This window comes from Nylanderia fulva, unplaced genomic scaffold (assembly GCF_048542155.1).
Source record: "Nylanderia fulva isolate GAGA-0341 unplaced genomic scaffold, ASM4854215v1 Scaffold797, whole genome shotgun sequence".
NCBI classification, from domain to species: Eukaryota; Metazoa; Arthropoda; class Insecta; order Hymenoptera; family Formicidae; genus Nylanderia; species Nylanderia fulva.
Window position 1 is genome coordinate 23,671 of NW_028190913.1, and position 15,203 is coordinate 38,873.

The 15,203-nt window shown below is 41.1% G+C and overlaps 2 protein-coding genes across 2 annotated transcripts; both read left to right on the forward strand.

Moving 5' to 3' along the window:
- Window positions 1–543: 543 nt before the first annotated feature.
- Window positions 544–1,137, forward strand: LOC114938843 (uncharacterized). Its single transcript, XM_085489104.1, has one exon. The coding sequence runs from the start codon at window positions 544–546 to the stop codon at window positions 1,135–1,137; it is 594 nt and encodes a 197-aa protein (XP_085345230.1).
- A 180-nt stretch (window positions 1,138–1,317) lies between these two features.
- On the forward strand, window positions 1,318–5,178 carry LOC114938844 (uncharacterized). The gene has a single exon (XM_085489105.1). The coding sequence runs from the start codon at window positions 1,318–1,320 to the stop codon at window positions 5,176–5,178; it is 3,861 nt and encodes a 1,286-aa protein (XP_085345231.1).
- Window positions 5,179–15,203: the final 10,025 nt, after the last annotated feature.

The following is a 15,203-nucleotide window of genomic DNA, read 5'->3' on the forward strand; positions in this document are numbered from 1 at the left end:
CTGTCATTCCCCTTGTGCCATACCGCTACTGTATCACGTGTACTTACATACACGCGCTCGATCTCACAAACACGCAAGGCAAGCTGATACCCCTCCTCCGAACCAAAATATTATCGAGTTGTATCCTTCGATATACATTGTCGGTCAGAACAGTCAGTCTGTATTGGATTCTTGTCGAGAGCGTTTCTCTTAATAAAGAACGAATTTATCGAAACCTTTCCTTTTCTCGAGTCTCAACATTCCGACGTCTCCAGCTAAAGTAACAGTTCGGTTTATAACGGATAGTACGTAAATCGTTTTCAAGTGAAAGTTTATACATGGTCCTTCGAGCCGGATCGCCGAAAGTTCGTCGCGAGTGACTTTCTCGGCGAAAATCCACCGGAAATTTGAGACTCCTCAAGAATCGTATCGAACATTAAAAAAGTCGCATCAGTACCTCCGAAAGGAAATAGCGAGTGCAGTTTCAGTGTACGCCACCTCCGTACCGAAAAAGGGTATTTAGTGTGAGATCCCTATTCGAACCCCAACTGATTCGTCCGAATAATGGCCTCGATCGAGAAGATCATGGAACGTCAACACGTCCTATTCGGCCTTATCACGCGTTCGGTCGAAAATCTGAAAAAACTCGGACCGTCCCGAATAAATCGCGGCAATGTGCAGAGTCGCATTGAAGCATTAAGGGTTAATTGGGATAAATTTCAAGCTCACGACGAGAATCTCTTCACCTCGATCACCCCCGAACAAAAGACACTGCCGTACTTCAAAGATGATCTCTATTCCATGTGCGAAGAAGCTTTCATAGACGCACACGGCTACATGCTCAACATCCTCGAAAGCCTAGCTCCACCAGTTCCTCAAAATATATCTGCCGCCGAAGCATCGTTGAGCACATCTACCGGGTCGCGATCTCGACGGCTACCGCGCATCGACATACCGAAGTTCTCAGGCGACTACTCAGAGTGGAGTCACTTCCGGGATCTTTTCACGTCAATTATCATAGACAATTCCGAGCTCTCAGAAATTGAAAAACTCCATTATCTCAAAATGAGCCTTTCTGGCGAACCTTCACAACATCTAAAAAACATCGCAATGACTGGTGAAAACTTCACTCGCGCGTGGGAAAATCTCATCTCTTGATATGAAAATAAACGAATTCTTATCGACGCTCAACTAACGTGCCTCCTCGCGACCCGAAGAATAAAAACAGAAAACGCAGCCGATATCAAACGGCTCCTTGGCGATACTAAGGAAGCCATCGGCGCGCTCGAAACTCTCGGTTGTCCCGTAAAACAGTGGGACCTCATTATCGTTTTTTTAATGGTTCGAAAGCTTGATGCCGAATCGCTGAAGAGATGGGAAGACTCACTAGGAGCCAAAACAGATCCGCCCTCGTTCGCGGACTTCGAGACCTTCCTAATCAGCCGCATCTACACGCTCGAAGCTCTCGAAAGATCGCTGCCTCGAAAACAACAAATAAATTCGTCGACCTCGCGACCTTCAGGCGCACGATCATATATCGCTACCGCGCCGGAACAAAAGTGTGTGTTGTGCGCCGCGGGACACTACCTTTCGTCGTGTTCCAAATATCTAGAGAAGCCATACGACCAACGACGAGGGTTAGTCCTATTGAAGAATCTCTGTTTCAATTGCCTTGGGCCTCATCAGTTAAAAATATGTCGCAATACAAAACGCTGCCGAATCTGTCGAAAGCAACACCACACAACGTTTCACGCACCGAACAGCAACAGCGATACCGTCGCGAACATAACTCCCGCAGCGTCCATCTCAGCGGCTCAACCAACCGCTCACGCAAGTACTCTTCAAGAAGCAAAGCACACTAACCAGCTCAACATCAACCAATCCCAAGACTATCAAGCTTCAAGCCATCTCTCGCAATCAAGAACCAGGCGTCGCGCCCCTGCTCTGTTAGCTACCGCCGTAGTAAGAGTTCTATCTCGACACGATCAATCATCGCAACTTCGAGCGTTACTAGACCAAGGATCAGAAGTGTCATTCATCTCTGAATCCGCTGCTCAATCACTAAAGCTCCCGCGTCGCTCCGCGGCTATCCCAATTGTCGGTATCGGTGCTCAACGAAACAGCGTTTCAAACGGCATCGTACAACTCCGTATCGCCTCACTGTATGATTCATCGATCTATTTCGAAATTGACGCTCTCGTTTTACCGAAATTGACGGCATATATTCCACCCGCTCAACTCGAATATAAACAGTGGCCGCATATTCAAAATCTTCAGCTCGCGGATCCAAACTTTGCCACGCCCGGAAAGATTGACCTAGTACTCGGATCAATAGTTTATGCTCAAGTCCTCAAACAAGGTCTTTGCCGCGGACCTATCGGAGCACCCATTGCTCAAAACACAGCTCTTGGGTGGATTTTATCAGGCCCGCTTTCAACTAGTGAAGCCTCCATCGAAGACGACTACTCTCTCAATGGAATGCAATGCTCGCTTGACTCCGAACTGCTCGATCTCTTACAACGCTTCTGGTCTCAAGAAGAAATAATCCCTCGACCTCAAGTCCCGCTCACGCCAGAAGAATCTCAATGCGAAACTCATTTCGAATCGACTCACTCTCGCGACATACAAGGACGATTCGTGGTTCGGCTCCCTCTCAAAAGGAACATAAGTGATTTTGGTGACTCTCGCACGTTCGCTCAGAACGCTCTCCTCCGAATGGAACGCCGGTTCAACTCGAATCCGTCCCTCAAATCAGCTTACAGCGACTTTTTACGCGAATACCACGATCTCGATCACATGCGGATTCACAACTCATCCGAAAAGTGTCACCAACGCGAGTTCTTCCTGCCGCATCGCGACGTTACTCGCGAAACTAGCGCGACAACGAAACTACGCGTAGTGTTCAACGGTTTGCAGAAAACGACTCTCGGTTTTTCACTAAATGACGTGCTTCATGTCGGTCCGAAACTGCAAACCGATCTCTCAGACATTCTCATTCGATGGCGCAGACATCAATACGTGTTCGCAGCTGACATCGAAAAAATGTATCGTCAAATTCGCGTTCACGAAGACGACTGGCCACTACAAAAAATCCTTTGGCGAAACGACCCGAGTGAGACTCCGCAAGAATATCATCTGTGCACAGTAACATACGGTCTCGCGTGTGCTCCGTATCTCGCTCTGCGTTGCCTGCAGCAACTCGCTTTCGAATCAGATTCTCCGCGGGCGCTTGCTGCCGAAATCTTACGCCGCGATACCTATGTGGACGACGTTCTCTCCGGCGCATCAAGTATATCTGAAGCTAAAACACAGATCAACCAACTAAACGAATCCCTCATAGCTGGCGGGTTCCATCTCAGAAAATGGATCTCCAACGACCCTGAAGTTCTAGCTGACATTCCTCATCAAGATCAAGCGTCATCTCCAATCCTCTCAGTCGACGATCGAACGATACATCATACACTCGGTGTACAATGGCATCAACAATCCGATCGCTTCGTGTTCTCAGCACCATCGCCACCACCAGCTGGATCCCTGACGAAGCGGTCAGTGCTCTCCTTCACTGCGAGCATGTTCGATCCGCTCGGATGGCTGGCGCCAATCGTCATTGTCGCTAAGATGTTCATGCAAGAGCTCTGGGCAATTCGCCTTGATTGGGATGAAGAGCTTCCCGAAAACCTCAAATCGCGCTGGATCAATTTCACTCAACAACTCGAAAACGTGACAACGATCTCAATCCCACGCTGGGTCGGCATAACTACGTCATCCCTCGCGATCGAACTCCACGGATTCTCAGATGCATCACAGAACGCCATCGCTGCTGTGGTCTATCTGCGCGTCATAAACGAATTCGACGACATCTATGTCACCCTTATCAGCGCCAAAACCAAAGTAGCACCTCTGAAACGCATGACGATTCCGCGCCTCGAGCTCTCAGCTGCCGTAATCCTCGTCCGACTAGTATTCAAAATTCGCAACGTGCTCCAAATTCATCACACGTCAACTCATCTCTGGATCGACTCTACGGTCGCTCTAACATGGATCAAAGGTCACCCATCACGTTGGAAAGATTTCGTTCAGAATCGAGTCTCTTTCATTCAAGAGCTCTCGAATTCTCGCTGGCATCATGTCTCCGGAACGGAAAACCCAGCGGACCTAGCATCTCGAGGAATACCTCCCCACTCGCTTCCGCATGCTCAGCTCTGGTGGAAGGGACCCTCTTGGCTACAACATCACTCTTCATCTTGGCCATCCCTGACTCCAAAGATCGAATCAACAATAAATCTAGAAGAGCGTCCTGTCTCTTGTACCCTCGCTAACGAAAAACCAGAAGTTGACCTCGGAGATCTCATCGAAAGATACTCTTCGCTCACCTCGCTTCTACGCACCACAGCCTGGCTCCTACGGGCGTTTGAGCGCTTCCGAAAATCCACAGCACATAGACCACATCAAGCGGTCCTGACGCCTTCCGAGTTAGAATCCGCATTACTACTGTGGGTAAAATTAACTCAACAAGCCTACTTTTCGAAAGAATTCCGAACATTGAGAAACAACAAGCAACTCTCTCCCTCAAGTTCCCTACTGAAGCTCTCTCCTGTCCTAGACGAAACCGGACATCTCAGGCTACGTGGAAGACTTCACTTCTCTCAACTGGAGCCATCAGAAAAACATCCGCTCATCTTACCACGAGATTCTCGACTAACAACGCTCATAATTGATTACTATCACAGGCGCTCATTACACGGCGGACCGCAGCTGACGTTATCGTTAATACGGCATAAGTTTTGGATTATCGGTGGACGAACTCCTATTCGCTCATTCATCCATAACTGTATTACGTGTGCCCGTCATCGCGCCGCCGCCAGTCAACAACTCATCGGACAACTTCCAGCTTCTCGTGTCACTCCATGTCGACCATTCTTCAATACCGGAGTCGATTATGCCGGTCCTTTGACTCTAAAGTCATTCCGCGGACGCGGAGCGAAGACAGTCAAGGGATACTTCATAATTTTTGTTTGTTTTAGTACTTCAGCTGTTCATCTAGAAGTAGCTACCGACTACTCAACTGATGGATTTCTAGCTGCTTACAAACGATTCACCGGACGAAGAGGCCTATGCTCAACAATCACGAGCGACTGTGGGACCAATTTCGTCGGCGCAGCTTCCGAGTTGAAAAAAATTGTTCACCGCTTCCTCTAAGGAATGGGCTCACATTGCTAACATTCTCGCCAACGATGAAGTAAAGTGGAGCTTTAACCCTCCTTCGGCTCCACATTTTGGCGGAAAATGGGAGGCCGGAGTAAAATCCGTCAAACATCACCTCCGTCGAGTGATCGGCGAGACCCTGCTCACCTATGAAGAATTGTCAACACTATTGATTCAAATCGAAGCAATCTTGAATTCGCGCCCGCTCTCGGCCCTCTCAGACGATCCTTCTGACTCCGTCGCCTTAACACCAGGACACTTCCTCGTCGGGAACTCTCTCACAGCCGTTCCTGAACCATCCCTCATCGATCTACCTCAAAATCGACTATCACGATTACAAATGCTTCGTCAAATGACAGAATCATTTTGGCGACGTTGGTCGTCGGAATATCTACACGAGCTCCAGACATCATCCAAGTGGCATCGAAAACAAGAAAAGTTTCAAGAGGGCAGCCTAGTAATAGTCAAGGACGAACGCTTCCCTCCGACCAAATGGCCCCTCGCGCGGATAATCGAAACGCATCCCGGCTCAGACGGACTAGTCAGAGTAGCTACAGTAAAAACTGCTACCACTACTCTAAAGCGACCGATCGTAAAATTGTGCCTTTTACCGAACGTTACAAAACAGTGAGAATCAAAGGAACTCGACTGACGTTTAGTTGTCATTATGGTCTTGACAAGGCGGGCGGAATGTTTGGACAAAAAATTGAAATCTGTCTGTCATTCCCCTTGTGCCATACCGCTACTGTATCACGTGTACTTACATACACGCGCTCGATCTCACAAACACGCAAGGCAAGCTGATACCCCTCCTCCGAACCAAAATATTATCGAGTTGTATCCTTCGATATACATTGTCGGTCAGAACAGTCAGTCTGTATTGGATTCTTGTCGAGAGCGTTTCTCTTAATAAAGAACGAATTTATCGAAACCTTTCCTTTTCTCGAGTCTCAACATTCCGACGTCTCCAGCTAAAGTAACAGTTCGGTTTATAACGGATAGTACGTAAATCGTTTTCAAGTGAAAGTTTATACACTACGATTATGTGAAATCTTTGATATGACAGATACAGATGATGGTTTCTTTGGCAGAAAACACATTCTCCTGTTTGGGGACTTGTTGCAGCTTCCTCCTGTAAAAGGACAATTTTCGTTTGTTAAAATGTCTCGATCAGAGATTCAGAAGTATTTAGGTACCATGGGTGGATGTGATTTGTGGAGATTGTTCGAGTATGACGAACTTTTGATTAATATGCGACAAAGATGCGATAATACATATCGTGATATACTTTCTAGAATACGAATAGGTTTAGTAACGGATTCTGACATCAATGTTCTTCAGTCTAGAAAAATCAATTTTAAAGAAAGTAGTTGCGACGAAAGATTGAATGAACTTTGCACTTATATGAATCAATTACCGATTGATACAATTTGTTTATTGCCTACGTGTTGATTGTGCAAGGTTTTGAACACAGCAATGCTCGATAAAATCGACAGCGATGAAATTCTACTGATAGCAGAAGATGATGTCGACTGTGCTCCAGCAATAAAAAAAAGGGGCATAAAATTTTAGAAGACAAAGATGATAAAGTGTCTGAAACAGCTGGCATTGAAAGAGTAATAGCGATTAAAATTGGCGCTAAAGTGATGATTCGATGAAACATTGACGTAACTTTGGGACTTGTCAATGGAACGATAGGCAATGTAGTTGCAGTTAATCGCTCTGCTGACGGCAATCGTATTGATTCCATCAAAATAGTTATTTCGGATAACAAAGAAATCGCAATAACGAAAGTAGATATTAAATTTGAAGTATTCCACAAATTAGTGGTACATCGGAAACAATTTCATTGTCTCTCAGTTATGGAATAACTATACACAAAAGTCAAGGAATTACATGTAACAATGCAATGATGGATTTAGGAACGACTGTATTAAGTGATGGTCAAGCCTATGTAGGTTTGTCACGAGTAAGTAAATTGGAAGGCCTATATTTGATAAATTTCAATCCAGCATCAGTTAAAGCAAACTCGAGAGCCATTGTAGAATATAATCGACTGAGATCTATATTCAAATCTGAACTGCCACAAATCAATCCGTCCGAGAAAAAGGTTGTGAAAATGTACGATCGTCGATGGGCTATCCCTAATATCATTGATGATGTGCAGAATTATGATTGTGAGGAACCAGAAAGTATAGTTACGTGGAAAATATATGGCCTTTGCAATAACGATGCTGTTTCGTGTTACGCTAATGTAATATTACAATGTGCGTTTTATTGCGTACGTATTAGGCAACAAATACTGAAAAATAAAGCATCGAATGCATTGACTGATGCTATCTGCGCGTATGGTGAACGTAAATATTGCAACATTCAAGCGGTTAGAAGATCTGTCGGAAAACGCTTCGAAGAACGAACACAACAAGATGTTTCGGAATTTTTTACGGCTCTAATGTCGACGTATTCCGACATCAATGATGTATTAGAACTCGAATTAAAGCACGTAACATGTTGCTCGAATGTCAAATGTAATTACAATGTAACTAAGCTGGAAAGCAGTAGTTTGTTAATATTACCTATACATTCGACATTAAAAAGGAAAAAAGGTGTCACTCTACAAAGTTTGATTAATGTAGAATTTTCTAAATGGGAAACGATAAACGGCAATTGTAACGAATGTAAGGGTACCGTGTTGAAAAGGAAAACCGTAATCGAATCAACTTTATCCGTCGTAGTAATACAGCTCAATTTATATACTTTTGTAATCGGTGCTTTTAAAAAAATTATCAACAATCGGATTAACGCCGTGCCGACGAGTAATATCACGATTAATAAAAAAAGTACAAGGTAATAAGCGCTATATTTCACGAAGGTGAAGAAATGAATCGTGGTCACTACACGTGTATGTTGAGAGCTGACACAAAATCGGAATGGTATTACTCTAATGATATGGAAGTGTTCAAGAAAAAATGGCCCAAAGGAGCACAAGGGGCATACATATTGTTTTTAGAACAGATTAAATAATGGCGCTGTATAAAGGCTGCCGTAAGCGCCGAAATAAAACATCGGCTGCTCTGACGCTGTATAAAGGCTGCCGTAAACGCTACATTAAAACATCAACTGTTTCTAGCGCTGTATAAAAGTTGCCGTAAGCGCCAAAATAAAATATCGGCTGCTCTGGCGCTTTATAAAAGCTGCTGTAAGCGCTGCATTAAAACGAGTGCAATAAGTTTCTAATTTGACCTAGGCTTCATGACATTTTAAAAAGTATCATCCAGAAAAAAATTATCAGACAGAAATATGTATGTCGTGTTAAAATCGGAGAGACAAAGAAAAATATATGGTTGCGTTCTCACGAGAATGGGCGATGGAGGGGCCCATTCTTTATTTTCAATATTCATACAAAAATATAAATTCATTCTGTTGCAATTGAAATAAATGTGCAATGTATCGTTAAAAATTATTACAATTATACAAACATTTACATATATGATTAAATAAAATATATATATATATGTATACTATAATATAATTATATATTTTATATATGTACATATATACCATATATTTCAATTATTTTGAACTATATTGCATAAATTGTTACTTATACAAAGTTATGTGATAAGAATCGAAAATACATATATCGGAAGTTGATACGAAATTTCGAAATTTTACTAAAGAAAGATTGGAGGTTTTTAATTTATACAATTTTCACAACTCTTATTTCAATTATTTATTCTACTCATCGAAAGTTTTTTGAAAGCAGGCCGCCATGTTATTTTTCTGAGTCATTAACAAATTGGTACTCTGGAATTACGAGCAATTATTTTTCATTGTACGGGCTAGTATGAATTTCAAATCAAATCTCTATAAACAACTATTATATTTTGTGCACTAAGAATAACATATCGCACTTATTTTCTAAAATCAAATTGTAATCAGTTTTACTTATATGTTATGTATATTCAATGTGAACTTGCACCTTGAATAAAATATCACAGTTACTTTTCATGGTAATACCCACAAAACATTTAAATATTCTTAGTACATACATTGTACATACATTTACGTATATTGTATATTCCAGGTATATACTTTTTGATGTAATATACATACAATGAATGTGAAATGTATGCGCAAGTGAAACCAGGTTAATGTACATAGAAGGTTCAAAGTATATACATATGCATATGATATGTACATTGTATGTATGTATATTCTGTACATGCAATATTATTATATGTAACATGTACATATCATATATATACACATTTGTACATACGTTAGATAGTAAAAATATACTGGGTACATACATTGTACATACATTTATGTATATTGCATATTCTAGGTATATACTTTTTTAATGTAATATACATACATTAAATGTAAAATGTATGCGCAAATGAAACCGGATTAATGTACATAGAAGGTTCAAAATATATACATACGTATATGATATGTATATTCTGTACATACATTATATTATTATATGTAACATGTACATATCACATACATATATATTCCATGTATATACTTTCTTGATACAGTATACATGCAGAAAACGTGAAATGTATATGAAAATTAAACAGGGTTAATGCACCTAGATGTATATTTATGTACATTTTATGTATATGTATTTATGTATATTTTTTGTATATACTTTTTTTATGCATGTAGATACATCGAATTTGAAATGTATATGTAAATGTAATAATGTACATAGAAGATGCAGAGTATATACATATGTGCATGATTAGTACAGTTTATGTATTTATATATTATGTACATACATTCTTTATATATAGCATGTACAATATCAGGGACAGCAATGTCTTAACGCATGAATTTATGCACATACATATATATACTCCAATATATGCATAAATCCATGTATCTATCCCTGTGTTTGTTAAATAAACTACGTTCTGATATTCACTGAAACATCACATATACTATAGATTTTCAGTAATGACAATGAATATCAGAATACAGTTTATGTAAAAAGAGATAGGAATGTTTTAACACATGATGTAATGCACAAATTGAAGCATATAATATGCACATAAATTCATGTATTAGGCATTGCTGTTACTGGTATGATATGTGATACAAGCTATATATATATATATATATATATATATATACAGGGTTGGTCCGGAAAGTAATGCGTCGCATTTTTTTGTGACGCGACTATACATCGCAGAGCGATGGGACCGGTTGGGGAGGAAGGGGGGTACCCTTAGCTTTCCAACGGTAGGTCGCTCAATTGTTTCCATGCGCTTGGAGGGTTAGGACGGCTTATTCTGTGAACCTCTGCTTAGTGGTCGCGTCGAACTTGTGATGGAGAGAACGATAGAGCAACGCTATGCGATAAAGTTTTGCGTGAAGCTGGACAAGACGCCGCTGGAAACTTTTGAAATGCTCAAGAAAGTTTTCGGGGACGATTGCCTTTCCAAATCGCAGTCAAACAGATGGCACAAGATGTTTAGAGAAGGTCGGAAGGAGGTCGCCGACGAGGCCCGCGCAGGACGCCCGTCAACATCGCGAACGGACGACAATGTGACTCGTGTGCGCCAATTATTGAATTCAGATCGTCGAATGAATGTTCGCTTAATGTCGGAATTATTGAACTTGCCGAAAACGATTGTTCACGAGATTGTATCGGAAGACTTGGCCATGCGGAAGATTTGCGCAAAACTTGTGCCCAGAGTGTTGACCGATGCGCAAAAGCAACACCGAGTGGAAGTTTGTGAAGAACTCAAGCAACTCTGTGCAGATAATCCCAATTTCCGGCGGACTTTTTTTTATTTCCTCGGCTGAAAAGGGAGCTCAAAGGACAACAGCTCGAGTCGGTTGACAACGTACAAGCTACTTCGACGGCCTCCCTGAACAGCATCCCAGTCAAGAAGTTCCAGAAATCTTATGACGCATGGAAATCGCGTTGGCAAAAATGTATTGACGCAGAAGGGTCATACTTCGAACAATTTTAAGTTGTTTTACCTATGCGATCAATAAATTCTTTTTTAAAAAAATGCGACGCATTACTTTCCGGAAAAACCCTGTATATAAAGAATGTATATACAGAGTATACAATACATAAACTATACTAATTACGCGCGCGCGCACGTACACACACACACACACATAACACATTTTGAATCTTCTATGTACATTATTTCAGCTACATATATAGTATATACATAATATATTATATTTAAAAAATGCATATGATGTGTGTTTCGATACAAAATTTATACAAAAAGGCACTTTTGATCCGCCTAGTGTAATACGTGTGAGTTTGTCTATATTATATGAATGTGCACATGTGAACATATAGAATATATCTTTTATTTTAGGCGATTTTTAGCGATCTTTTGGTATATATACCAAAGGATCGCCAAAAATCGCCTTTTATAATGATTTTATGTTATAGATATAAATATACAATAGTAGTTTTATTTAGTTGAATGAGTCATATGTGTCATACATGTATATAGACATTATTACATATGTGTGTGTATACATATAAAGTCATGTGGAATGATATATTAAAGGGAAAGAGTTAATACAACAATCTATTAAAAAAAGACAAGTTTGCAATAAAAAACACTATAATTAATAATAAATTATATATATATAATTAAATATATATAATTTTACATATATAAACAGCCGAGTATATTTATACGATGCAATATGTGTTTTTTTAAACAAATTAAACGTATTAATAATTAATACAAATATATATGAATACATAATATAAATATAATGTGTGTGTTAATAACAGATGTATTTTAAAATCTATTTCATAAAATTAAAAAAAATTGCACCTTTCTTTCTTTTGTTTTATAAAATAATACAGACTAGCATTATTATTTGCACTTTTCTTCTTTCTGTTTTATCATAATACATAATTAAATATATAAATTTTTCTTTATACTATATTTTTAATTTAGTATTGTAACTTAATAGAATAGAATTGTAACCCGACAGAATATATTAAACACAAAAATTTAAAGACATAATGTTTATCTAATCCTATTCTAAATATAATATAAAAACGTAAATTTACACTATGTTAAATATATTAAGGCTCCTCAGTAGTCACCGCGGTCATATTGGATTCATGACATCAGAAGCGAGAAATGACACGTCGAAAATTCTTGCGTGCCATTTTTAGATAAAAACATGTTTGAACAAAATAACGCTACTGATCGCTTTAGCATACTTGAAAGATTGTCCGAAAACTGACCTGCTCTCTTGACACGTCATAAATAACTGAAAAATGAGTGTGAAACAAGGTCAAAAAATGCAGAAAAACTTGTAGTTTGACAACTGTTGAAAGGAAAATCAATGTTCCTTTCACGTAATATATTTCTTACACAGTTCAGTTTCCGGACAATCTTACGGGTCTCATGAATATATGACACGTCGCAATACTAGCGTAAACCTAATAATTACGAAATGGCACGCAAGAATTTTTCACTGTCATTCTCTCTTAAAGAAAGAAACAAAACTATACAGTACATAAGAGAGAAAGGAAACAGAACTATAATGTCGGCATCGTCAACTCAGAGTTTTACGGTGACTATCGAGGGGCTTTAAATATAATATACACACATAAGTGCATAATCTCAAACGTGGAGTAAAACTGAAAACTTAAAAATATTTCGAATCTTGAATCTTATAGCATTTTCGAGCGAGACGGGTTTTGATCGCTTTGGAAGCGAATTATGACGGCATTGATCAATCACAGCCATTTCTCCAAAAAAAAATGAAATGATATAATTGGTCAATGACATAATTCGCTCCCGGAGCGATCAAAATGCGTCTCGCTCGAAAACGCTATTATATATTTCTGTTTCATTGCTGATTAGTTGACTCTTCAATTGCTTCAACTATTTGAAGAGCTATATTTTTGTCTTTATTATTATTAAAGCGATCCTTACTCCTTACAAGCCACGCTTTTATAAAGCCTATTATTTCTGAATCTGTACACTCTTGAGTATTTTTATTAAGACGTACAGCAGCTGTAAAATTTAATTTATTTTTATGTAATTATTTAAATATTTTCACAAGATATTATAAAAAATATATTTATATGTGTATACATACATACATACACACACACACATAATTGTACATAATATTATACAAATTTATAAAAAAAATATTGATATATGTATGCATATACAACAAATATATAATAAAATGTACTCAAAGAATTTACATGTCTAAATAAGTAACAAAGATTACAACTTTTATGAATATACATATGATGATATTTTTAAACAATATTTTAAATATTTTTGTTTTCTTGTTTTTAAAACATTAAGCAATATTATTTAATATATTTTTATTTAAAAACACTTTATTATTTATTTTTGTTAAAAAAAATTGGAAAAAACAAAAACTTTAAAACATAATTTAATAAATAAAAATTATAAAAATAACTTACAGAGAATTACAGACGCCACAGCTAAATGTTTGAAAACTTTCTTTTTCTTTGCCCCTTCCCATGAGTAGGACATACCAACTTCGTTGGTAAAAATGCGATACATAATTCTTCGAACGATTTCTTTAACGGTACATCCTCCAATGCGACTTAAATTTTGAGACTAAAACAATAAGATCATTATATTTATTTATATTTTAATATAATCTCCGGCGGCAGCCTCGGGCCGCCGGTCCTGTCGTCCCATCGCCACCCTCCCCTGACCCCTCTCCAGGCCCTTCTCGTCGGCCGCCCGCTGGGCCACGACGCCGCCCAACACCCGCTGCCCCTGTCCCTGCTTCCCCGCAAGCCCCGCAATTCCCATGCCCACATTGTGATCGTGCGTTCACCACGAAGACCGGACTCGGCCTCCATCGCCGACGTGCACACGAGGCCATCGTCAACGAGGAGGTTAACGTCGAGAGGGTTAACCGCCAATGGAGCGACGAAGAGAAGCGCATGATGGCGAGAGAGGAGGCGCTTGCCGCGAATCGAGGCGTTAGGTTTATGAATCAACATCTGTTAGCCGTCGTTCCGAATCGCACCCTTGATGCCATCAAGGGGATGCGTAAGAACGGCGGTTACCAGCGCCTCGTCGCGGCTGCACTGGAGGATCTGGCAGCCGCATCATCGAGCGAGAGCTCGTTTCTCTCGGCCGGTGGCTCCAGTCCTCCCGCCTCCCCTCGATCTATCGCCATCTCTCCCCACGGGTCGCCCGGCTCGCCTCCGCTTCTCTCCATCTTCTCCCGGCTGGGGTGATGCGTACGGCAGTTTTGCCGGTGCTATACGCGCGCTCATCCCGGTTGTGGAGGCCATCCAGGGATGGAAGTCCCATATCCTGATCCAGATCGGATCAGGAATTCTGGATGGCCAGCGGAGTGTCGAGGACCTAGGCCCGTGGGTATCGAGTGTGTTCCCTCCGACGCCTCCTCGTGTGCGACCGCCCGTACAAAACCGTGTCGTCAATCCGGGTAGGAAAGCGCGCCGCCGAGCGGAGTATGCGCGCGTCCAGCGCCTCTTCCGTTCGAGCATGTCGCGCGCGGCCAAGGAGATTCTGGATGGTGCCACTGAGGCGGACGTGGTTCCCGGTGTGCGGCAGATGGCCGCGCACTGGGGCCCGTTTGTAACGCAGGAGTCCGCTCCTGTCGCACCGGCTCCGCGTCTTCCACCGAAAGCGGAGCTTAGTGGCACCTGGTCTCCAGTCTCCTGTGAGGAGGCGGCAGCCATCAACCTGCCCCTCAACTCGGCCCCCGGATTAGACGGCATCGGCGTACGGATATGGAGAGCGATACCAGCTTCTATCAAAGCTCTCCTCTTCAACATCGTGCTGCAATGCGGAGGTTTCCCAGCATCGATGCTGGTGAGTCGGACGGTTTTCATCCCGAAGAGGGGGGAGTGCTCCCTGCCGGGGGATTTCCGTCCGATCTCTATTACCTCCGTGGTCGTGAGGCACTTACATAAGATCCTTGCCCAAAGGCTTTGCGAGTCCAAGCTAGTTGATCTAAGGCAGCGGTGCTTCGATGAC

Bases quoted from the DNA above. Each gene is read 5' to 3' on its own strand.
- LOC114938844 (XM_085489105.1), top strand. From the start codon at position 1,318: ATGGTTCGAAAGCTTGATGCCGAATCGCTGAAGAGATGGGAAGACTCA.
- LOC114938843 (XM_085489104.1), top strand. From the start codon at position 544: ATGGCCTCGATCGAGAAGATCATGGAACGTCAACACGTCCTATTCGGC.